General features: G+C 43.1%; 1 protein-coding gene across 1 annotated transcript in view; it reads right to left on the bottom strand.

Annotated features, from left to right (window-relative positions):
• Positions 1–25,150, bottom strand: part of thsd7ab (thrombospondin, type I, domain containing 7Ab) — a gene marked incomplete in the record, with an annotated part of 110,136 nt that overhangs the window by 47,252 nt on the left and 37,734 nt on the right. Inside the window, 8 exon segments of the mRNA XM_062400282.1 lie at positions 186–432; positions 4,043–4,237; positions 7,452–7,655; positions 9,166–9,321; positions 12,863–12,931; positions 17,049–17,233; positions 17,512–17,760; positions 22,592–23,426. Of these exon segments, the coding sequence (XP_062256266.1) occupies positions 186–432; positions 4,043–4,237; positions 7,452–7,655; positions 9,166–9,321; positions 12,863–12,931; positions 17,049–17,233; positions 17,512–17,760; positions 22,592–23,426 (2,140 nt within the window).

Below are 25,150 nucleotides of genomic sequence, written 5' to 3' on the forward strand. Positions count from 1 at the left end.
TTATATACACCTACAAATCAGAGAAGCTAGAAATAACCACTAATTCTAAACAAGACGGCTGCAGGGAAAAAAACAATCTGCACACGTATTTAAGGCGAAGGCACAGACACGGCTGGTTGAAACCAAGCGTAAACAAGTGTGAGAAAGATAAATCAGATGAAATAACAGAGGGAAGAGCAACTTACTTCTTAGGAGGCACCTGTCCCACATTGACCCGCACACACATGACCTTGCGAGTCTGCAGTCCCGTGGAGCAGAGACCCTGGGGGCTGCCGGCAGCGCGGCCGCTCGTGGACGTGTTGAGGGACGTGGACGAGGGGTCTTCAGAACAAAGTCCCCACGCTCCGGTGGACCAGTGGTAAACCGTGCAGGCGTGCTCGTTGCAGTTACGCACCTCCTGCAGGGAGCTGCTGTTAGGACACATGGCCCCGCCTGGAAAGAGCAAAATAGAGTCGAGGGGAAAATTATTAAAGAACAACAGCTCTAACAGGAAATGTGTGTAATGTGAAATCACAAACTCTGCAGTGTCCTAAAGCTCTATGGGGATTTTGAGCCTCTTTCAGCTTCTTGTTTTGGATCATGTTGGAGGAGGAGAGTGGATTTATGAATTATCGGCTTTGCATTTGGGAAAGTTCATGTCCATCATGTACAGTCTCTGTATCATAATAACCTCTGTGGTCAACTAGCTATGAACCATTGATTCTACATCATCAGGAGGATTTTTAGAAACTAAAAATATAAATAGCTTCATCACATAAGCAAGAATATCACATGGACGCGTGTCACCAGTAGTTTTTTTTTTCCAGTTATGGCTCAAATCAGACACATTGATAATCACAAATTGAGATGAATTATTCCTAAAGACCAGAGTCATGATGGTTTTAAACGTATCTGCAGCTGAGGCTCCAGGCCCATTTTCTCCATGTGATGCACGCTCCAGTAAAGAGCTCTATAAATTATTTTCAACCTATTTATCTCCCTGAAACTGCAGTATGTGTGAAACCTATTGAATAGAACAGTCTCACACATAAAAAGCTCCTTTACAGTGAGAGTGTCCTGGAGTTCCATTATTTAAGAAATGCCTCCACCAGCCTCCCGACCTTATATGTAACTTGACAGTAGAGAACAAAATGATAAAAGCAGCGTTTGCAGAAGCTCCACAGGATTTTATTTACCTCCGTGGAAACGAGCCAAATATTGTTTCCGCCCTGAGCACTTAAATTCAGTGGCAGTTAAATAGAAGAATGTCGCCCGGTTTTAATGCTCTGCCACAAATGCACGAGGAGTTTAAGTGAGGAAGCGTTTATTCTTATGCACAATGAGATGGAAATTGTTGATAAACAACTTTGAAAAGAAAAACGGAATGAGACAGTTTTTAAGTTTCCTGAGTTTCCTTCCCCGAGGCGCCGGTTGATTGATTCGAACACGGCTGCTCGATTTTATGTGCTTAAGTGTGATAAAGGCTCAGGTGCTCTCACTGCACTCTTCTGTTTTGCTTCATCATTGTCATTATAAGTGTGTATTTTGTATTCGCCTTTTCCACTCACAGCATCATCAGTTCTTTGCCTGTCCTTTGAGATTACAGGCTCGTCCTTGTGTTGAAGGACGTATCAGAAAATATGAAACGGCAAACTCAAGATAATCCCGGACACTTTGGAGAGTGTGAGCTGGACACGTGGGATTTCAATACTTTCAAGGTGCTGACCTGAAATAATAAATATGCAAACTGATAACTTTCACTTCATTTTCTCTGTTGTACGTCTGACGTTGCTGTTTTTGAATTGCTCTTCCTGAGTGCTGTCAGTGTTTGTGTGTGTGTGTGTCTGTGTGTGTGTGTGTCTCTGTGTGTGTATGTGTGTGTGCCTGTAGATCAACTGTTTCTTCAATATCATATAAAGGTGAAATGTTTGCATTAGCATTTATTTATGGCCCTAATTCTGTATGACAGACCAGTTTTGAAACAGCTTATTTAAGACAGAGACTGAAAAGAGGAGGTGCAGCAGCCTAATCAAGTCATAAACCAAATTAAAATGATAAACCTGAATATGGGTAGAATATGACTACTCTACAGTTTTATTGATAAACTGTACAACCGAGATTCTTTTGGTTTTCTTGTGATTATTTACGCTCATGAGGAGCTGTTGCCATGCATCTCTTTTCTCTCCTGAGTCATTCCCTCCCTCACTCAGCGGTGTGGGGGATTGACTCAGGGGAGACGCCCTCTCCGGTCTGGAGTAATGCAGCCACTTTGGGATTTGAGCAGAGACTGAGAGAGAGCTGCTGTACACCTGTATTTCACTGCTGCAGTTGATGGAGAGCCAGGTCCGTAATGAGCGGCGGTGACGGCCGAGTCGGGCCTGAATCACCGGCTGCCAACTCCAACAAATCTCAGCCTCAGAGTTACTGAGGCTGACTTCCCTCCTGCTGACTGCCATCTTAGCTGAGGAGCAACATGGAGAGGCTCGTCCTAACGCTAGCATGACACGATGCCTCCAATGAGCTGATGCCCAACTTAGAGAAGTCAGAGGGTCAAACGAGAAGCGGCTGTAGATACAAGACACTTAAAAACTACACGTTGGGGGAATGGTCTTGTTTTGCTGTGTGAGGCATTTCAAAATAAAGATAAAGGCATTTTTAAGGCTAAATCCATTTGACTATGTTTCACTGTTGAATGAAAAATGGAAAAGTTTGAGTCTGTTGCTTTGATTGATGCTAGACACCGATGGTTTTATGTTTAAAGATGAAACAAGCGGTTCTCTGTTTGATTTGTGGTTATTACTTCCAACATCAGTGTCAGAGTCATTTCAATACATTCAAGAGTGAATGAGCAAGTGGCTCTTATCATGAGATTTAATGATGAGTGTCATGTAGTGAGATGTACTTCATGTGGTGGCATCATAATCACCATAACATTCAATGTGAGCCGTTTCTTAAAGAGGTCGTTAATTAGGCTTATTATCAGTGTGATTACCATGAGATTCTATTCAGACATGTTGGTGGTTGAGTATTAATATGAAGCCTGTGCATCTTGAAGCTTTGAGTACTTCCTATCGTTTTAATATTTTAATTTCCTCATTAATATGCAACACAGGAGCTGGAGAGAAGCTCGTGATCTAATCAGATTATCTGCTCTGTGGGGGGGGGGACAACACCTCTTTTCAGGTATAGTTGTTGTGTGTGTGTGTTCGTAAGATACGTGACTGAGTTAGATATCTGGATATAATTTGTACTTGTATTTGATTACAAGTTACAGCTACTTCACATACAACTACTGCTACTCAGATTTACCGAAAAGTTCTGGAAACCTCGGGACCCGTGAAAGACCTTCAACAAATACAGATGTTACACACGTTAAGGTGATGAGTGAGACATGCAGGACGTGAACTAACACAACAGCAGAACAACAGAGAACAGCACAACACGATCTGAAGCTAATTTCACACATGGCCAACGAGCCCTGACTATAGCAGATCTGCTCGAGTGACTTCTAAATAATTTATAACTTACCCTAAAGCTGTTATGATAATACATTATAGTGTTTACAACAGAAAACAAGCAAACAATCATTTTGCTACGTGTGGACACACACAGCTAGAGGTTCAACACAGCTACCGGCAAAACTTTAATTACAAATGTTACCCTCCATCACCGTGATCCATGCTATGACCATCGCAGTGACTGAAGAGAGGGAAACACACCCAGATGAAATGTTTGGTGTCATGACAAAAAGAAAAAGACACACACAGGAACACAAACACACACACACACACATGCAGATTTAGTGTAAGCGGAGGAATGATCTCAGAAGGAGATAGAGGAGTGAGTGTCAGGCGCGGAGACAGGCCGACAGAAATAATCAGCAGGGCCGATAAGCAGCCGGTTGGAGATAAGGACAGATGCAGACGAGTGTGAAATCCAGACATTCGCTGAGTGACAGCAAAGGACGACTTGAAAGGCCGTGACTAACCCAATATCCCTCATCTCATCTGCATAGACTTCCACACTCAGCGGTGCGGGAGGCTGTCGGCCGGTGGAGACTCACCTTCGCCGGCGTTGTACGCCAGGATGGAGCGGATCCTCATCTGCTTCCCCTCGATGGTCTTACTGGAGCAGGTCTGGGAGCAGGTGGACCAGGGCGTCCAGTCGCTGAGCACACAGTCCCTGGAGCAAGGCACCTCGCAGGGCACGGGCTCGGGAGCCGGGGAGGACGAGCACAGGTTTGCGTCCCCCACCTCCCCTGAAGAAGAGAAACAGAAAGTACCACACTGGTTGAAGTTGAGAGGTTAAACAGGAAGAAGCTGCATTTTGAATTTAAAGTGAAAATACAACCAGGCTGTGAGATTAAGTTGAAGAAAGTCGGAATAAAAAGGAAACAGATAACAAGAATATTAGTATTAATGTAATATAACGTTGGCTCACAGAGAACTGTTCATCTTATCATTCACACTTGTCTTGTGTATTGTTCAGGGGACAAAGAAGAGCAGTGTTAGATTTAGTATAATTAGGAACCACGTCACGTTCTTAATTAATAGACTTTGACTCCCGAGCATCACTCTGCAGCGGTGACGGCTGGGACTCATCAACTGAAGGGACGTTGTTAATCACCACAACAGCTCGTTCTCGACAACGGCAACAAAAAAACTGATTCTCGAGTTCGAGGGTTCGAGAGTCGAGAACTTTGAATAAACAGGTGAACGGCTCTTTGTGCAGCGGAGGTGGCTTCAGGGTTCTGGAGACTGGGTCCAGTGGCAGGTCACTTATACAGTTGATAAATCATAACATCTAATAAGCTGCTTTTGTCTCAATAAAGGATCCTTGATTCTGTTTTTTTTTTTAATCTTGGTTTTATTTCCTGTTGATTAAGTTATCAATGCTCACTTTTCAGTTTTGCACGCACCGGTAGTAACTTGAGAATAGATTAAAAGTCTTCACTGCAAGAATCAAATGATCACCTTCAAACTACACTTCACTACAGAGGCAGCTCCAGCAGCTGTGTGTGTCTTAATCCATCGCACAATGTCAAGCACACAGCTCATTTCAAATTGAGGAGACGTGCTCGTTTTCTCAAGAAGTCCGTTTGTCTGTCGTCCCCTCAGACAACTTGAGGAGGGACATTCTCCAAACTGGCAGCAGGACGAGCTTGGCAGTGTTCGGCCGCCTCGTGCCCGGTGTAGGAACGAGTCTGCAGACGAGCAGTGAGGATTTAAAACAAAATACAATGGAAGCTTCATTCACACTGTTTCATAAACAGGGTATTATGTGGAGGGGGAGCTGGATTTGTACTGCCAGCGATTCATGTGTGTACTTCTCTTCACATCTGGTACTTGACGAATGTTACTTCTTAGTTTTCCCTCGTTCTTTTCCTATAATCATCTGACGGCTCCTCAGATTAACTTGTTATCCAATGAAAGGGCCCGACCACGAGATAAGAGGCTGAGACTTGAGCTGCTACAACAGCAACAAACATTTTGCACATTAATGTTCTTTTGAACTAAGTACTATTAATTGTTATCAAGGAGTTTGACATTATTTTACTGGAACGTTTACATTAAGTATGCAAATAGGGATTACTGGCATCTCACTTTCTTTAACTTTGCAAGATCGAACGTTTTCTTAGGACATGTTCACAGATTTCTTAAAAAGAATTCATGGCTCCTGATCTTGAGAGACTGAATCAATGAATCCTTTCAGCATGAGAATCTAAACCAACAGGAATCATACCAGTGACATTTCTGGGTTGATCCAACATTCCTGGTTTTACCTAAAGCTTCACCACAGAAATAATTCAAACCATTTCACTGGTGCTTTTCAAATTGACATGACAGCTGATTATACCTTTCTTATGGATTACCTGCAGAATATTCATGTGGACACATTCTGGACTCTGGCCGTGGTGAAGTGGAACTCAACATGCAAAGAGCAGATTCTCGTGGGATTCCCACATTTTTTGCACCATCGTTCATGATTTATTAAAAACCTGCTGGAATCAGCCTTAAGTGGATTATTCTAACCCACATATTCCTCAGTGCTGCTTCTTGTGCTGCCATGAACCAAACGGAGACTATACCTCTGTAAACGACGCGTGCAGCCGGGAAAATGTAAATCTCTCAATGGCCGAAATGAAAAAATTTCAAAGCTGCAGACAAATCGTTTGAGCTTCAATAAGCAGAGCGGGCCTGACTTTGCATTAACATGTCACTTTGACTGTTGTGCTGTGAACCAATCACGATGGAGCTGAGACGGCATTAAAAAATAAGAAGTGACAAGGAGACCTCGCAGTTTTTAGGCTCACACAGAGAAACCATGAATGAACAGAACGGCCCTGAGACGAGAGGAAGAGCTCAGCGGGCAGCCAGTCAGCACGGGGAATATCCAGAGCTGCTTTCAATAACATTAGTATCGACCTTGGTCTGTTGTCTGGGGCACCGGCTGTGTGGCCTTCTCGTTTTATGACCGGGACACACTCGCAGAAAATATACTGCCGACGCTGCAGTGACAAATCTCTGAGGCAAAAAAAAAGCAGAGAATGAAAAAAAACCCAAAGAGAACAAATCAATTTTCATCAGATGAGGGAGTGAACATGTATGGGGGGGGTTCTCCTGCAGCATGGGTGTGTGTGTGTGTGTGTGTGTGTGTGTGTGTGTGTGTGTGTGTTTTCCACTTCATCTAATACCTGCAGCTGATGCACGGACTGTGATTTGTGGCAGACGTTAGGAGGACAAATCACGTTCTCCGCCGGGAAAACACGAGCAGAGTCAACGTGCTGGATCATAAAATGAGGATTTACCGAGTGCATTTGGAAGTGAATGAGATTCCTAATGCTGCGGCTGCACTCTAACTTTACATACCCAGTCAATAAACATGCTATCTGGTTCCACATCAAACCGGCAGAAAGAAGCTTTAATTAAAATCAATAATGTCTCCTGGCTTCTCTTTTTGCTTGTGACATAAGTGCGAGTCCAGAACACGTCTCTGCTCCTCCGGCCCTTATGGGCGAAGATTTACAGTAACAAAGGGAAGCAGTAAAACGCCGAAGCAGCAAAGGGCACGAGATACTCTGAGACGCAGGGCCGCAGAGGATCGGTTTGATTTAGAGCCAGAGAGTTTAATTGTGCTTGCAAAGTGGAAGAGATCGTAATGAGAGCGACAGCGTGAGAGAGGTGGTGTCGCCGAATCAAGCAAGCGTATGAGAGGTTTCCGGAGGAGGGGAAGGAGGAGGAGGAGGAGGAGGAGGAGGGAGAGGAGTCCTCACAAAGTGGATGAATGGGAACCAGGAGTCCAGTCAAGGAAATCTCCTCAGGTACAAACTGTACTTTGAGAGTCGAAGGGTCAGTCGGGACGTGACTTTGAAAACATCCGATTTTTCTCATAAGGTCAAACCGGCATTTTTATTTATTGTGATGGAGGAGGATCAAAAATAAATCAATGAGATCTTATTCTCCCAGTCTCACCGTTGCTGTTGACGCACTGGATCTGTGGGAGCTGGGAGCCGGGGCCACACTTCTTCTGGTCCCCTGGGACACACTGGTCCAGGCTGAGCAGCTTCCACTCGTAACAACTGGGCTCGTCACACGGCACCGCCTCCACCAGGTGAGGGCAGTTCCCCGGCCCGCCCGTCGGCTCGTTGGTGATTCGTCGCTTCCTCAGTTTAAAACCTGCAGGACGGAGAAGAGAATGAAGACACCTGCTTTTTAGAACCACAACAAAGCTATTGACAATATCGTTTTTTTGTCTATTTTGTGGTACTTGAAACAATGTTTCTACTTCACTACTTTTTACTCCACTTTTCCAAGTTACAGATTTCTTCCACCTCTGATAATTGATTGTTCTGATGAGTTTGGTTTTGTCCCAATGAAACAGATATCAGATTTATAGGCGTTTACAGAAGCTTAAAACTTATATTCTCTTTTATTGAGGAACTCTCACCATCACTTCAGGTTTGACTGATTTAAGTGATTAATTGCACCGTCTCTCTGTGCTGACCAAAAATTGGCAGATCTCATAGTCACAGGGACAGAGATTTCAGATAGAAATCAAATCAGTTAATGCCCATTTGGACGGGAGGATTCATCTTTTTATATATATACTTAGAAAATAAGAGATAATTGAAAGATGAGCAAAGGGACAGTTCACGGGGTCTTTAATAAAACTAATTCACACTAAACGTGACAGGTTCCTCACATGGCCCGAGCTGAAGGCCTCAACAAACCTCGTCCTCGCTGTTTCCTGAGAGTTTCTCTGAACATATGCATAATGCACATGTGTCCACTGCAGGGAGAAGCCTGTGACATTAGTTCTAAGCCTGAGTGAACACGGCGCTGATCACTTAATCGCTCCTCCACAAACAGCAAAGTGAATTAGACCCATCTACTTGTGAATGAACATTGCACTCTACCCAATCGGTGAATGCCTCCTTTGAGCAGCTGCCAACTGCTGTTACAGGAAATGAAAATGTTATTCCAACGCGGCTGCACTGAAGCTGTGTTTCCTATGTATTTTTAATAAGATGACCTGCGATGACTAGAAACCCTCAATCATCTGATATTCATGAGGCTATATGGTCGGTTATAGCTTGAATAAAAAGGTTAATATTATGCAGTAAAAACTATGATGAAGATGGCAGCTTCATTGATGCTTTCAGACTCAGTTATAGTGTTTATACAGAACCGTGAGCCAATTATATTGCTGCCTTTAAAAAAAACATCATTCAAAGTGTTGAATGGAGCATGGACAGCAGTTACTGCCACTGTAACAACACAATGTTTATGTGAGGGGCAGTTACTGAAATAACATACATAACAATAAACTGTATAATTCCCATGTTAAATGAAATACATTGGTGTAATTAGAGGAAACAAGAACAAGGGGATAATTAGAGGCCATTGATTTTTTCATCATGTCTGTCAGAATGCGGATTTCTTCGTAAATCAACGTAACACACTGACAACATTTACGTGGAAACCAATAATGTGACTATTGACCTATTATAATGTTAACAAGAGTTGGAATATTCCTGTTGTAAATTACAGACTATAATCTGACTATCACTCACGTCAACATCACATCCTCGTCACACGTCATCTCACTTTGAAAATCATTCAAATGTTCAAAATGAGAAGTGGCACTCGTAGCCTGTGAACCACTCTCTGTTTTTAAACTCTGAACCTTTCTTCCCGGCCTGATCGTCACAGTTCTCGAAGGTGCACGGCCCCCAGGCGCCCCACGGCGACACCTCACACTCGATGGGACAGGGGATTTGGCAAAGCTGCGACCTGTTGGGGATCGGCCCCTCGCACAGTCTGTTCTCCACCGGGCGAGAGGCTGAGAGGTCGAGGGAAAGGGAACACAAAATGAGCAGCAGGTAGAAATGAACCTTTGTTACCAGCTCTACACTAACCAGGAACTAAGGACATGTATTTATGGAATTTACTTTTATTCCTGGCATTCAAATCCCATCAGAGATCAGATAAAACCCACAGAGAAGAAAACAGAAAGCATATCTGTGAAATGGAAACTATTGTCCCTTTTGTTCTGTTCATCACCTCCCAGTTTCAAACGTCAGAATGATGAATTATCAGTGATTATCTCGTGCCGCAGCATGCTAGCAACATAATACATCGTGGAGTCCTGCCAATGCACGACAGCAGCGATGCATTGGCTTGAGGTGTAATTTGGCATTTGCTCTCCCTCTACGTGCCGCGATGAAACTGCAAGGTGCACGGCCGTGTGAACTCCCTCTGAGCAACTTTGTGGGAAACAGAAAAGGGGAGCAGCCATCACCATGCCAGGCACGGATCTGTGACAACTGTGCAGATCACATTTCTCCGCTGAACCGTGGCACGATAAATACATTTGATGTGTGGAGTGTCTGAAGATATCGAGTTTATGCATTTATGCATTCACATTTTGTGTGTGTGTCGGTGTCAGTGTCATTTCAAAGAGGTGCTACTGTATCTCCCTGCCGTGAGTCCAGGTTTTTTATTCTCTTCGCCACCTTTTTTCGTTTTTTGTTTGAGGGAAGAAAGTAAAAGATTGACAGAAAATGCGAGGACGGCGAAGGAGAACGAGGACGAACCTCTCTGAATCCCAAACTGTGTTTGGCAGAAAGATAACGGCCTTGACGCTGTACTTTGACATTTAAGCTCAGCTTATTCTGTGAAAAGAGGGAAACAGCCTGGTTCTGTCATGAGGTAACAACCTACCAGAACCTCAAAGGAGACATATGGTGCCTTTTTCAATGTTTCTTTAGTGGAGTGTGTTGTATGTATTTTTTATGAATGTAAAAGTTCAGCAGAGTTAATGAGACAGGAGCTAGAACCTTGTGTTTCAGACGAGCAGCAGCTCTGCAGCAGAAGGAGAGTGATTTAGAGCAGAGCATGAAAACACAAATTAAAAGGATCAACCTGACTCTGAGCAGAATGTGTCTCATTTAAAAACTCCTATTAAACATTTTCTCATCTAATTGGTTGAAAAATAAATTACAAGTCATATTCTAATAGGGTTTAGACTGGGAGCAGCAAAGTCTATTAAATTGGGATTTTTGTAGATTTTAAGCAGATTATCTTCCAGTTTCCAGTCTCACACTAATCTCTCACCGACTGGCTGCTGCTTTATAATTAGTGCAGAGATATGGAAACACCATCGATCCGCTCATCCAGCCCTTATCTCAGAAAGAAACATATTTCCCAGAATGTTCAATGATACCATAACCACCAGGACAACAGTTCACCACCTCCCAGGTTCCAGGGCGTCACTGGTGAACACACTGAGATACTCAGCCCCCCCCCCCACCCCCGCCTGCAGCACCACACTGACTGACACGTCTGAGGCTTGTTTGCTTTCCAGCTCCACACGTACAAAGCAAACACGTCCAGCTGTGCATCTGAATAACTTTTCACTCAGCTGCTATCAGACTGTCTGAAGAAATAAAGACAGTTGGAAAGACTTAATTGTTAAATAAGTACTAATAGGTCTAAAAAACAATTAGATCTGTGTTGTATATTTTGCTGATTTGTGTCACACTGAGTGTGATATCATTCAGTGGAACTGTGCGTTACATTTGCTCACGTGTCAACAGCCTCATATTTCATGTTTGTCTGTGAGAAGCATTAAGAGAAACAACCTGTGTAAACATTAACGTCATCACAGAGATGTCAAGACTTCAGGATTTCAGCCGTGACACCAGAGTTAGAGAAAATATAAACCTGTCCCACGTTTCTCCCCAAAGTAGGAGGATGGTTTGATCTCCACTGCTCAAGTGTTACAGAGATACATTTCAAATAGGTTTTTATTTTAAAGTGGATACTTAGTCATTCACACGCCTGAACCTCAGGCACTTTACTTCCAGTTCTCCAACTGTTCCTACAAGACATCTAAGAGCTTACAGTCTCCCAGAGTCAGGAGAGCTGAGTCATAATTCCCTCAGAACTGTACAGGGAGACGCAAGTGGAGCTTTTGAAATGCAAAATGGCTAATTCCTCTTACAAATACACTGAAAGTCAAACCGTGAGTTTGCTGAGCCAGTGTTAATCCACATCTTATTGAGTTCACTGACTTCAATCTCTCCACATCAATCCATGTGTGAATACAGAATCGAGGACCAGTACAGTATCAGTATCCGTGTGATGAAGAGAGAAATAAAAGTCCCTCTTTATCCTGCTTTTCTCTGTTAGTCCATTTTTACAGTATTTTCTCCAGTGAGCTCATTTTTCTATTGTGCTGAAGCGACAACGGATTAGTGTCGACAGTGAGATGTCTCAGTTGAAAGTGAGACATCTCACATCTCACTTTCCATTTCTGTTAATGAGGGAACAAAGTTTCTCTCACAGTCTCACTCTTTCAACCCAAATATAGAACTTTGTAGTAATAATACCTGTAATAATACTGAACAATGGTATTTTAACCTGGTTAGAAACACAGATTTGTTTTATATGTAGACTTCATCGAAAATCTAGAGCATGAGAACAGTGAGAATCTTAAAAGTGTTGGTAAAATCAATATTTGAATTAGTTTGCCTGAGGAGAGGAGAAGAGAGGAAAGGAAGGAGACGAAAGGAGAGAAAATGAATCAAGGATGGAATAGAGGACAGAGAGGAAACAAGAGCAAGGGAATAGAAATGGAGGGGAGGAACCAGGAGACAGGAGACAGGAACGAGAGAAGAGGAGGACAGGATTAGAGACAAGGACAGAAGATGAGAAGGAAAAAGAACAGAGGATATTGGGCAGTGGGAGTAGGAAGACATGGATGAGGAGGGATAGAGGAGATTTGGAAAGAGGTTACGATAGAAGATGAGAGGAAACAAGGAAAGGAGATAGGTTATTAAAAAGGAGAGAGGAGGGAAAACGAGTGACGTATAGAAGATGAAGAGGAATAAATAGAAAAAGGAATATGGAACAAGATTAAATAAAAAATGGAGGTAAGGAAAAAGGCGAGAGAGGAAGAAGAGGAGAGAAGGACAGAGGTTAGAAGAGAAGATGAGAAGAGGCAGTGGCAAAGGATGAGAGGGAGCGAGAAGAGAGGGATAGAAAACAGGATCAAATAAATACAAAGGTTATGAAAACAGGAGAGATTTTGAAACAAACCTTTATTTCTAGTAAACCCCATTAACCGAAGATATATATCAAATATCACAATAACAGAAGTTTAAGGAAAACGAGGGGAGGAGGACAGAGGAGAAGACAAGAAGAAACAAGGATAGAAGACAGGGAACAAGGGGAGAATTAAGAAAATAAGAGAAGAGGGAACACATATAAAAAAACATCAGGCAAAGGAAAGGAGAGAATATGGAGAGGGAGGGACAGGAAGGAGAGGAGAGAAAAGAAGGAGTAGAGGATTAACAATCAGCGTGCCTTCAAACACCTACCTGTAATCTGGAAGCTGATGGAGAGGAGAGGGGGGACACTAGGCTTCTGCTGTCTTTGGGTCTGACCCGCTGCAATTACAGGGGGGAGACAGTGCTATTAGCTACACACACATCGGGGGAGGCTGAGGCTTTATCAAACAAACCCAGGGAGCGAGAGGAAACAGCACAATGGAGACAAGCAGAGACTAAAGCTGCAGCAGCAGGAGAAGCCACAGAGAGACGAACAACCTGAGCAGAGAGCTTTAAAAACAAGATTAAATCCGTTTGGAGTCGTGCTTCACAAACAGAAGCAGCTGCTGAATGTCATCTCATCGGTTTGGAGATGCTGGGGTCGGACGATCAAAAGAAATCAGATTACTGACAGACCTACTAACATGGTTAATTGGCACGTTTTAGGTTCTTTGTTTCACGGCAGCTAATTAACTCCTGATTGTCCTGATTTTGGCGTCGCCCTTTAAAGTCTTTCCAAGCAACCGACCACGGTGGGAAAAACGTGTTTATCTGCTGTCTGTCAAGGAGATAGATGAAATGATCTGGGTCTCTCTCTGTGTGATAATACATATCACCAAGACAAGCCAGAGATCGGAGCCAAGTCGGCATTCAATCAGAATCTATGTGACACAATTCAAGAGCCTCGCCAACAAGTTGCCTTCACGTACGAGATTTTTTTCGGGCTAATTCTAGACAAACTTTCTAGGCAATTTAGCAACAGCTACAGCCAATCAGAGCAAAGGAGGGGTGAAGGTGGAATAAAGTGTGGAGACCAGATCTACTAGTCGGGGGTTTCTACTGGTGAGAGTCAGTGAAGTCTCCAGTCAGTCATGTAGGAGGAACTCACAACTGGAAGAGTGTCAATCACAAAGCAGGAAGCTCTGACGTGTTCATATTTCACGACGCAGCAGTGTTTCCAAAAGTCTTAAGGGTTTAAAACTCCAGAGTTTTCTAGAAATCAGGTGCAAATGTAGCAGATGTTCTGTTTTATAAGTAAAAATATATTTGCCAAAGTCTTAACAGCTTTTTCTGGGATTGTAACTCTAAACCTTTGCTCACTAATTTCATGTTTGTACCCAGACTACAGCTGCTGACAGAAGTGCTGGGCTGAAATATGAAGTGTTGAAGCAGTTTCCTCTCATCCGGAGCAGCAGCCGTGTATTTACCTTCACATTTGGAGAAATAGTTTTGCCGTTTAGCTTGAATTCCTTCTGTGGGATTCAAGTTGTTTACGACGTGTGTTTCTTCTCTTTCCTGTTTCTCTGTACTTCTCTTCAAAAAAGTAATAAATGACTCTTAACAGAAAGAAGAAAAACTTGTTTGTTCATGTTTAGATTTTGCAGAAAAGCTGAAAGGATCAGTTTGCAGTGATATGTTTTAACTTGAGTCGGAGCCGGAGTGTTTCTCTTTGTTTCCTGTATTAATGTTGAGCTATTCAGACCATGTCAAGACTCCAGCTCTTTATTTAAATTCAAAGACATTAGATTAGTATTGATTCTCCTGTCTCATTCTCTCTATAGAAACTATTTGTTTTATGGCTTCTGTCACTTCACTCATTTTTGTTCCTGCCAAGTTTTTAATAGAACTAGCATTTACTTTAACAGTATATCTCATGAATTCTGTTAATAGAGCTCCACCGAACGTTTCAGTCAATCTGCTGCTGAAACACTGGGAACAATAAAGAAATGTCAACTCCCACAGGGTTGGAAGTGGTTTCTTTATGGATCCATCCCCTCCAACGGCTGAGCTCACAAAGAACCCAGAGTTACACAGCCTCAGCTGGGGACACGAAGACACATATCCCGGGTCAGATCCGTGCTGCTCCCCCATAAAGATTAAGGTTGGGATTTAAGGAGGTGGTAAAGCGATTCCAGATCCAGAGGATATCTGGTGCCCTTTTGCATGGTGATATTTATGCATCAGGCGGGGGGGGGGGTCCCAGGCACAACTCTGCAGATCCAGCCCTCGCAACACCACTCTCAACATGTTGTATATATGAATCTTTAACTGCGTCTTAACAGAGGTTACAGGCGCATGGACATGTATGATTGATCCAGCTCTTTGCAGGCACATGTTCTGTCTTATACATTAAACATCCTTCCATATATAATACAAGATGCTTTGTCTGGCCCTGGAATTTACATTTGCTATCAGACGCATTATTCTTTAATTGGGGTCGATACCAAGAAAACCAAAGGACTGCTGATCGATTGAAAGCAGCTGATCAACCCGGCTCTTCACTTATGAGTCATCATCATAAATGAATGCATCATCACACAAGACAATTTGAGTAGAATCAGAACCCAGAAGGATACACACCATGTCACCATCATGAAACCAGTGTAGCAGCCTATAGACGTTTCACCAAAGCTCTGGAGCTGCAGGTTTTAACACCGGGTTGCATCAGATATTGTTAAACCCATTCTCCAAGTGTGTGAAATCTCTCCTCGGTTCCACAGTGATCCACTCAAGCTTAAAGGCTTCATATTAAACTTACCTCAGAATAGTTAATATGCGTGACGTGTAGATGTTGTTGTGGAGAAATGTGTTTTTCACAGTTAGTAAAGCTTATTTATCGTAGCATCTACCACAGAGCTACAGGTCGTAAAGTGCTTCAGAATAATAAAACATTTAAAGAACAGCATAAACAGAAGAGCAAACATGGAATGTGAGCAATAAAAGAAGATGAAATATGTGGAACAGAAAGATAATAAAAACAATACAAACATTAAACCACATCAGAGGAAATGAGGACCAGTTTGAATAAGTGCGTCTTCAGTTGTGTTTTAAAGATACAGCAGACGTATGTCATCGAGAGGCCAGTGCACAGAGTTAGAGATGGTAGAAGATCTCAAGCACTTAACCATCTGCTTAGTGGGCGACCCGCTCTACCTCTCTACAACTGTAACGGCTCCTTCAGGCGGAAGAGGCAGGAGAATGGTGACCAATTTATATTTTACCTGTAGATAACTGTAAGATTTACAAATTTTTCACTAGGACTAACTAAAGTCATCATTGTTATCAGTATATTTTTACTATGAGATATTTGTTGGGGCAAAGTTAAGAGGAGCATCGTTCTGTTTGGGGCACACAAGTGTCAAATGAAATCTCACCTCCTCTCTTCTTCGTCACTCTCTCCCTCACGCGATCAGCACGATTGGTCTCCAGGAGCTTAGTCTCGACTAATGTCTCTAACACCCTCCTTAAGAGGGCAGCTTTGACTCTAAGCTGGCTTGACAAGTGTCAGAAATGGAGGCCTTTGCACTCGTGAACACTGACGAGTCACAGCAGGACACACGAGCAAATCCTTGTTCTAAATGACGCCTGATTTGGTCGAAAGGGGAGAGAGAGTGGCAGCGGCAAGAAATCCTTCTAAATGTTCTGACTGAGAACTTGAAGCTGACAACGAAAGCCACAGTCACAGTGAAGATAGGGGGCAGGGAAGTGGTGACATAAGATCTGCTGAGTCACACTGGTTTAGTAGTGAGTCTGTTTTTTCACTGGTTTTGCTGAAGTGAAGTTAAATTAGGGATCTCAGTCTGTGATCTTCCAGGCGTATGTTTTCTTCAGATATGACAGAAGTCTAATTGGCCTCAAGACCCGTTCACTACGTGTGGAAAACAGCAACAAGCAGCTGGTCTTCATGATAAGGCTTCAATTAGCATCAATAATATGTATTAAAAAATATGTGAATATGTAAGGAGATTGAAATAATGTATTGCTGCTATGATCCCTGGATACTGTCACGATTAAACCTAAAGGTTTTGCTTTCAACCACAAGCGATAAAGTTAATTGCAAAAAGTTGGACCCCAGGTTTTCAAGAGCTCTAACACCGTTCATGTACTGCAAACTAATAACAGATCTAAATGTACTGAATACTTCAAATTTAAGTTTTTTTTTAAGTATCTGATATATATAAAATATAAGAAGTTATCATTATCTATATTTACCTCACTAAAGTAGATTTCAGAGATTTCAAACATAAATGGGACTGACCATGTTTCCAAATTTCTCCATTTCAGGCGTTTGAAACATTCCAGTGTTGATTCAGTATGAGAGAGGAGTCAAAGCAAATTCTCTAAGTGGTGTGATGCATATTAACTTAATGTAGGATGATGAAAGTAAAGAGTAAATGCAGATTCTAAATAAAAAGAATCATATTCAGGTTGTCCCTGATTTTCACTTGTCTCTAACCTTTGTCTTTTTCCCTGAGGTCGTTGAGATACTTCAGGAGCTCAGCATTGGCCTCCACACAGTAAACCTCTCTGGTCTGCAGGCCCCCCCCACACAGCTCCGTGGCGTTGTTGCGTCGCCGGTCCTGTTGGCTCAGCAGCACGTCCACCCGGCAGTCGCTCCACTCCGTGCTCCTCCAGGTGTAACTGCAGGAGACGGAGAAAAGGGAACAGCAGGGATCGATCAGAGAGGGACAGGGCTCTGTGGGAGGAGAGTCAAAGTTCTAACTGTTGAAGACAAAGATGGGTTCCTGTTTTTCATTAACGTTATCTACACTGTGTAGGTACTTTCAGTTTAAAAGCAGAGCCCAGGAGGAGAAGGGTATTAGAAAAACGTCACAGACTCTTGTATCTCTAGGCTGTGATACCCCAAACTGCCCCTTCACTCAAATCCCCCCCCCCCCGCATCATAAGGAGAAACTCACGTGGCACAGGGCGGCACGCCGTCCCCTTGAGGTTCACAAGACTCCAGCTCCTCCACCTGTGGGCAGTCCGCCCCCTCGCCCACCGGGAACTGGAGCACCTGTCGGCTCCGGGTGCGGTTTCCTCTGGGGAACACGGGGTCCACGCAGGCTTTGGAGCAAGGGCCCCAGTCGGTCCAGTCGGTCAGCTGGCAGTCTTTAGGGAGGACACAGGACTGGACGGTCAGCGGCAGGTCCCTCATCGTACAGAGGCTGGGAGACGATAAACGAGGAAGAGGAGGGGAGAGATGGTGAAGACACTGGTTTCCTTTGCTTCAAACCCAAACTGAATAATACAATGGAGACCTTGAAAAAAAGTCCAATGCACAAGCACCAGTAAACCACAACAAGTCATTTTAGTAAAGATTAAACAAACGAGATAAAACATGTTACTTGTGAGATTTGGAAACGCTGTCAGGCTGATTAACTTTAGTTTTCCCCTTTTCTTACAGCATGTATGCTAAGCTAAGTAGCTGTAGCATCACGTGTAGCATGAAGCTAATCTCGGGAATTGAACAAATAAAAGCAAATAAACCATAATCCACAACATGTCCACATCATTTCATCAAGTTACAACAGTAAACAATAAACAAACTGGAAATCCAATTTAGAAGCTAAGAATTAGTAAATGTTTGACAATACTTGATCATAAATACTACTGATAACTCTAACCCAGAGGTTACACCCATTCCAACACATTTTACTTTTAAAACAACGTGATCAAACTTCAGAGTCACTACCACACTCCTTTATAGGTGCTTGAACCCTCTGGAGGAGATAGGACGTGGACGTACAGGTAGCACATTGATGTGTGATATAATTAATGCGTTGTCGCCTCAGAATGAAACACAATCAGGACACAAATAAGCCTCACAGCTGATCCATTTATCCCTTTGTTATCCTCTGGCATCGAGCGGTCACAGAGCATATTTATGGTGAACAGAGCCGGGCGGTGCTCAGGTCACTGACGCCTCATTACAGAGAAGTTAAATCTTCCACTTACGTCTCGATGTCGTCTTATTGTTAATGTGCCAAGATGCCTTAGAGCCACAGTTTATTGTCCGTGAACATGTCAGAGCAGCAGATGTACGACACTATAACTGTTGTGCAAAGCTTCACTTTAAACGCCCTGCCCGTCTCTGGTGCCATGTTCTGTCTCAGGCTGCAGAGAGGGAAAGTATTAGGAGTAAGACCATGTGGATGTGTGTGTGTGTATGTGTGTGTGTGTGTGTATGTGTTTTTGTGTGTGCAGCTATGGTCTCATGCGTTCACACAACCAAAACAAGCTCTGATCAATTGTTCACAAACATCTTTTGATCATGTAAATTGCGTTTAGATGTAGAATCATTAGAGATGTGTTGTAATTCGCTGCAGCTCGGCCTGGACGTCTTCCCCCTGGAGGCGCTGCAGCTCACAAGCTATTAGAGCTAATTACAGCTCCGCTTCATTTAGAAACCGCTCGTTTAGGCGTTGCCACCGCACTTCACCTCCAGCGACTCAGACCTTTGGTATGAATGTGTGAGCGGGGGTACGAGTTCTCTTCTTCTTCTTCTTGTTCTCTGACTCCTGTGTCTTTGCAGATTTAAACACCTCTGCAGTCTCTGAAGTGGAAGCGAAGCGACGCTGTGAAAAATCTCGGATTTGTTTTTCCGCCAAACGCGCTCGGTGTGTCGGTTCATTTTTACATCTGAGGCAAACAATGAGGAATATACACAGCGATCGCGCCGCACTGAGGGTCGTGGCTCGATCCTCCTGTCTCAGATAGAACTACTTGTGTTTTAAAAAAGCCTCTAATGCAGCCGATGACCTATTTTCACTGCAGCCGGATCCTGTGAGTCGCTGCCGTTTGTTGTGCGCGTGCCTGAGCATCTTCTTTTTTTGTGGAGATTTAAAAGTTGCAAGAAGAAGTCATTATTTCTTCATCTCAGTCATTCAGACAGAATGGGGACGCAATCATCCTCTATTTAAATAAGTGAGATAATGTCTGAGGAACACTCTTTTTCAAACCTTTAGATTTCACAGAGGAACTTTAAACAATGGTGTGCGAGTGCTTTCAGACCAAATACATTTTTATACTCCAACAACAGCTTGCTGATTATTTGAAAAGCGTTCAGCAAGACACGGCAGCTGAAATGGTCTAAACCACACTTCAATGTGGGTCAAGTGATTTAAGAAACATTTTACACGTACAAAGGAAAGAACTGTGCGATTGAAATCATAGCACCGTGCGATTATGTAATATTACACCCACATTGTTTTAAAAAGGTCATGACACCAACTCTCACTGAGTCATAGAGGAAGGTGCCATGTTTGGGGTGAGCTCCGGACCACAGAGAAATTAAAAGCCCAGTGGCAGATGCTCATCAAAAGAAATTGGAAATGAAGTGAGCACGATGTTCAGAGAGCGTCTGGCTGTGAGACGACGGGTTCATCGCTTCCCAGGGAAGTTTGTTCCACTTTCTTTTTTTTTTTTCGAAAGTGGCAAAAACAACTATGAATATTTTAGAACAAGAAATAAACAAGTCAAGGATTAATATTTATGCTCCTAAGGGCATGTGAGTTATTTTCACGCTTCCTTTGAAATATTTGATCCCGGTTACAGCTGAGAGCTCGGCGCCAACAAAGCATTAATGAATAGATTTAGTACATAATTGATCAAATCCGGGAGTACAGTGGTATGTGACAGTTATGTGATGTGAACGGAGCCGCGCTCGGCTGACACCGGCGCTGATTGTTTCCTGGAGATCAGAGACCTCATGAAAGATCCAAACTCCACAGAGCAGCTGTGACATTTCAAGTTTTTCTGTTTCAGTTGAGGAAACATGAATCAACAGAAACAGTTATTTTTGGAAGGGAATTGCCGACAATAGCATTCAGACCTATTTCCTATATTCTTTCATGTTGCAGGGTAATTATTTAAACGTTTCAATTATGACTTATCACTAAGAATTGAGACCCTTTAGGATGATGATGTTGAATTTGAGCTCAGATGGATCCTGTTTGTCTTGATTTCTAGTCCATCTGTAGTAAATTGAATTGACTGGACCAGACTTACTGGTTACAACCTTCAAATTATTCATAAAAGTAATGGATTTAAAAAGATTGTACCAAACATTATTAACATTTGATCAGAAAAATACAGCTCTAATCAGCTGACATACACAAACACACACACATCAATCACAGCCAGTCTCACATCGAGGCCGTCCATTTAAACATGACGCCCTCCTCATTGAGGGGCCTCTTTCTGCAGTCTAGAAAGACCCCCACGTCTTAACAGGGCTCAAGAGTTTAGAGTGTAACTCCCATGTCTTGCTTTGGACTCAGTCTTGCATGGCGATCCCTGTTTAGCTTGGCGAGCTACTCGGCTAATCCAAGGAGCCCTCAGCACCAGGCCTGAGAGTATTTCCATGTGTTGCAGTGGATGGTTTGATTCTGAGGAGAGAGTTCCTGACTGTAAAGATGACTTTTTTTGTCCATCGGTTTGAAATAAAGAAAAAAGGTTTAGTTCTGTAAATGTTCTCGAATTCTCCCACAATCACACTTAATTGGATAGAACTTTAAAAGGGAGGTGGTTTCTTTCATTTTGAGAAAACCTGCTGATTCTGACGTCTTCTCAAAATCACCTAAGCTGCAATCATCACAGAATAAACGTCTGCAGTCATTAAACGTGTTTGACGAAAAGATTTGGGATTTGACATGAGCTGAACAGGAGTGGAGGCATTTACCTGTTCTCAACACTTCTTGGCTGCAGCCGCACTCGGCTTCCTGACGTTGGATAATTATCTCATGCCACAAGTCACGATGTAAATGTAGTTATTAAGTATAATAAATTCAGAAAATCAGCCCAGCCTGACACTTGCAGTGGAACAATCAGACTGTGCAGTGTGTGCACCTCATACAGAAGTTTGGAGGAGAATACATTCTCATTTAAACGTGCACTGTACCACTCCTCATGATGCTCTACTCTCTGCTCATTTCCTGGGAGTAAATGTTTGATGTGCATTTTTTTTTTTGCTGTGAGATAAGTGGGAATTTAGAGGCATTTGATCCAACTCATTATCAGTGTGTGTGTGTGTGTGTGTGTGTGTGTAGCTCACAGAAGTAATAATGTCAGGGTGAGCAGTTAGATCCCACTTTGGTTTACCAGCTCTATAAAGGGAAGCACTTCTATCTTCTGTATTCTGGATATTGATAATTCACCGACCTAATCAAGTTATTATTTGTTTGATGGAGTTCCAACTTTGAATTTCATGACACTGCTCAAAGCTGCTGACTTGTTTAATCCCTCATACTAGCATATTTCTTTTCAATTTTAAGAAACAATCATGAAAATATTTAGTTTGGGTTTAGAAATATCCATCACTTCTATTTTAAATTGTTTGCAACTTAGAAGGAAACTACAGCCTCATGTGATAATATGTGTTTTGTTATGAACTAAGTCTTTCATGTCCTAGAAGGTTCAACTTTAAATTTGACTTTTGATTTGTTCCCTTATTCACTCAAACCAGAGGACAAAACCCAGAATACTTGTCAAATCCAGTAAAGTGGCTGAGATTGACAACGTCATTAAAAAAGAGTTTCTTTTTCCACTTCCATCCTCGGAAGTTGTCTGGAAACACACTGTGGTAGTTTGTGCTTCATCGCTCTGACAGCACGTTAGTGACAAAGACGCAGCAGATAAACATGTTGCCTCCTGACAGGGGGAAGGGAAACTTTGAAGAGGACAAGTTTGGCATCTTGTTCAGATGTTAGAAAACGAGACACCTCGACATCACAGCTACATGGAAACATGACTCTGCAAATATATGAATGGACAGTAATACAGACAAGTAACAGGTAGAAAATATATAAAAACTAACTAATCAATAATACATACAGCAGAAGATAGTTGACTACAAATGAAACCGTTTTTAAGATATAATTTGAATCGGTCTCTCGTCCATTCATGTCCTTGTCAGATAATTAAAGGGCTCCACAGCAAAGTAGTGCTGTGGAATAAAAGACTTTAAGGTCACATTAACATAAAGAATATCGCCCTCACCTGCGTCCGGCAGCGCTCCCGTTCCTGTGGATGCAGATCACGTCCCGGGTCTGGTAGCCCACCTGGATGTCCCAGAACGGGCTCTCCTGGCGGTTCAGTCGGTTCCTGGTCCGTTTCTTCTGGATAAGCTCCCTGGTCTCGGGATCTTTGACTCCCGGCCGGTCCCTGAGCCCCTCGCCTTTACCTTTCCTGCGCTTGGCTTGTCGTGCTGTCCGTGCCTGGGGGAGGGAACAAGGGCTCCAGGCTCCGATCCTCAGGCTGTACATGCCCTCTGGACCTGTGCAAGGCCCCGGTTTACAGGACTGGAACTCAGTTAGGTTGGGGCACACAGAGCCTCCAAAAAGTGGAGGGACCAGGACGCTGCGGACCCGGTTCCTGAGGCCTGTTCCACACGTTTTGGAGCAGGACGTCCATGGCGAATACTCAGAAACCACACAATCCTGGGGGCAAGGGATCAAACAGGCCTGTTCCAGGCGAGGCATGGGCTCAAAGTAATCACAGATGCAATCCTCAGCCGGAGTGCCATCTAACTTGAGTAAACAGTTCACCTCCCGCGTCTGAATGCCCTCTTCACCTCCACTGCACGTGAACGGCCGAGCGGCCCCAAAGGTCCGTGCCGACACTGGTGCACACTCGTTCCAGGCACCTAGTTTCCAGTCATAGAGGTCCTTGTGCCAGTCGCACACACGGAAACAGTTCCTCTGGTTGGAGGGACGCTCGCCCTGGTCACAGTTGGTGTGAAGCGTCGTCCAGCCGTCCACATGGGCGCACCACACTGCCCGGCTTTGGCTGCCACCTGGGCCACAGTCACTGCCCATGCACCTTCCCCACGGACCTGGGAAACAAATGAAAACATTAAACCTTTTGGCTTCAGATGAAAGTCCGAGAGAGACCGTCTGGTCCAACGTGAGAAACAACATTCAGAGACATCCAGGGACATCCAGAGACATCCAGAGACATCCAGGGACATCCAGAGACATCCAGACATGTTGGTCAGTTTAAAATCTATACATGATATAATTTTGAATTGACTGGAAGTGTAAAATTAACAAACATTCTGTAGTTACAGTGATTAGTATCAGTGAAGACCAATGACGGCATTTGAAAATTCTCAAGAATTTATTAAAAAATCGTTATTATACAAGAGCCTATTAGTCAAACACTTCAAATGTCTGACGCTGGAGAAAAAAGCAGACACAGTTCAACGTGTTGTTAACTGAGGAAAAAGCACAAAATGCTTTTTCAAGGAGGACACAATAAATCCACAGACTCTTCTAATGTGGTCCTTGAAAAGCGTGTTGGCAAGAAGTGCAGAAAATGTGACACAGCCAATAAAAATAATCCGTCACCTTGCTTTGTGCTACACTCGGGTCAGACTCCACAATTCTGAGTGCGCGGTGAAAACTGTCTGACTGCTACAGTGTGCGTGGGGGGGGGGGGGGGGGGGGATGATAAGGAAATGCATAAACAACAATGCAGCACTGGGTGAGAAAGGAAATATGTCTGGAAACCAGTTTGGGGCCACGAGCAATTTACCAAACTTTATTGGCATCAACAGTTCTTCTTTTACCAACTGCAGGGAAGTTTTATCAATATGAGCAGATTGTTGCAGTTAAACACATTCAATCATAAGTTAAAACTGCCTGTAAGATTTAAATCAATTTACAGATTTTACATAAAAAAAACTACCAACTTAATTAAATGTAGAACATTAAAATGAAACAAGGAAAATAACAATGATTTTAATAACCAGATTTATTCAGTTTATTTGTTTTAGGTTAGATTGAAGCTTTTTAAAGTGTGTAACATTTGTGAATATTAACAAACCCTTTCAGTTTTTTTAAATACTTCTTTTATTGATTTGCTCTAGACCCACACCAGGTGAGGCAGTGCAGCTCCTTGAACACTTCACTTTGCACAGCCTGTACTGAATAAAGAAAGGAAGCCAGGGCTCAGTGCTGTGTGTTTTTCCAGTAAATGAAACTTAGCTGACACCAGGAAAACTGTCTCCGACCCAGTCAATAGGTTGAAAAACACTACTTAAGGAAAGGTGGCTGCTCTCACACCCTGTTATCTAAAGGCTATTGATACGACAGCGGAATAGGCATCAAACTAATTGGGCTGCTTCACACTTCACCTCCCATTAACCCCGTATTGATCGTAGAGGAGCCTGTGGCCCCCGGAGCCGACTGGAGTGGACAGTGAGGACGAGGGCGGCTCAGGTAGACCAGGAAGTTCATTCAACACACCTCAAGTCCTCATCAAACTAGAGGTTCGTTCAGAGAGCACAACCCGAGCCAAGATTCAACTGTCCCCTTATAGAACCACATCCAAATTAACTAGATCCTCCACACAATCACAGACATAAAGCCAGGTTTCCAGTATTATTATCTGAAAAACCAATCAAAATATTGCTCAATACCTTATCTTGAAATGTTTAAGAAACCTTGGATCCCCACCTATTTAATGGAATCTTTCCCGACCTATATCATATCATTCCAACAAGTTTCGTTGTGATCTATTAAATCGTTTTTTGTGTAATTCTGCCAACTAACAGAC

The sequence above is a fragment of the Platichthys flesus genome, chromosome 11 (genome assembly GCF_949316205.1).
Source record: "Platichthys flesus chromosome 11, fPlaFle2.1, whole genome shotgun sequence".
Taxonomy (NCBI): domain Eukaryota; kingdom Metazoa; phylum Chordata; class Actinopteri; order Pleuronectiformes; family Pleuronectidae; genus Platichthys; species Platichthys flesus.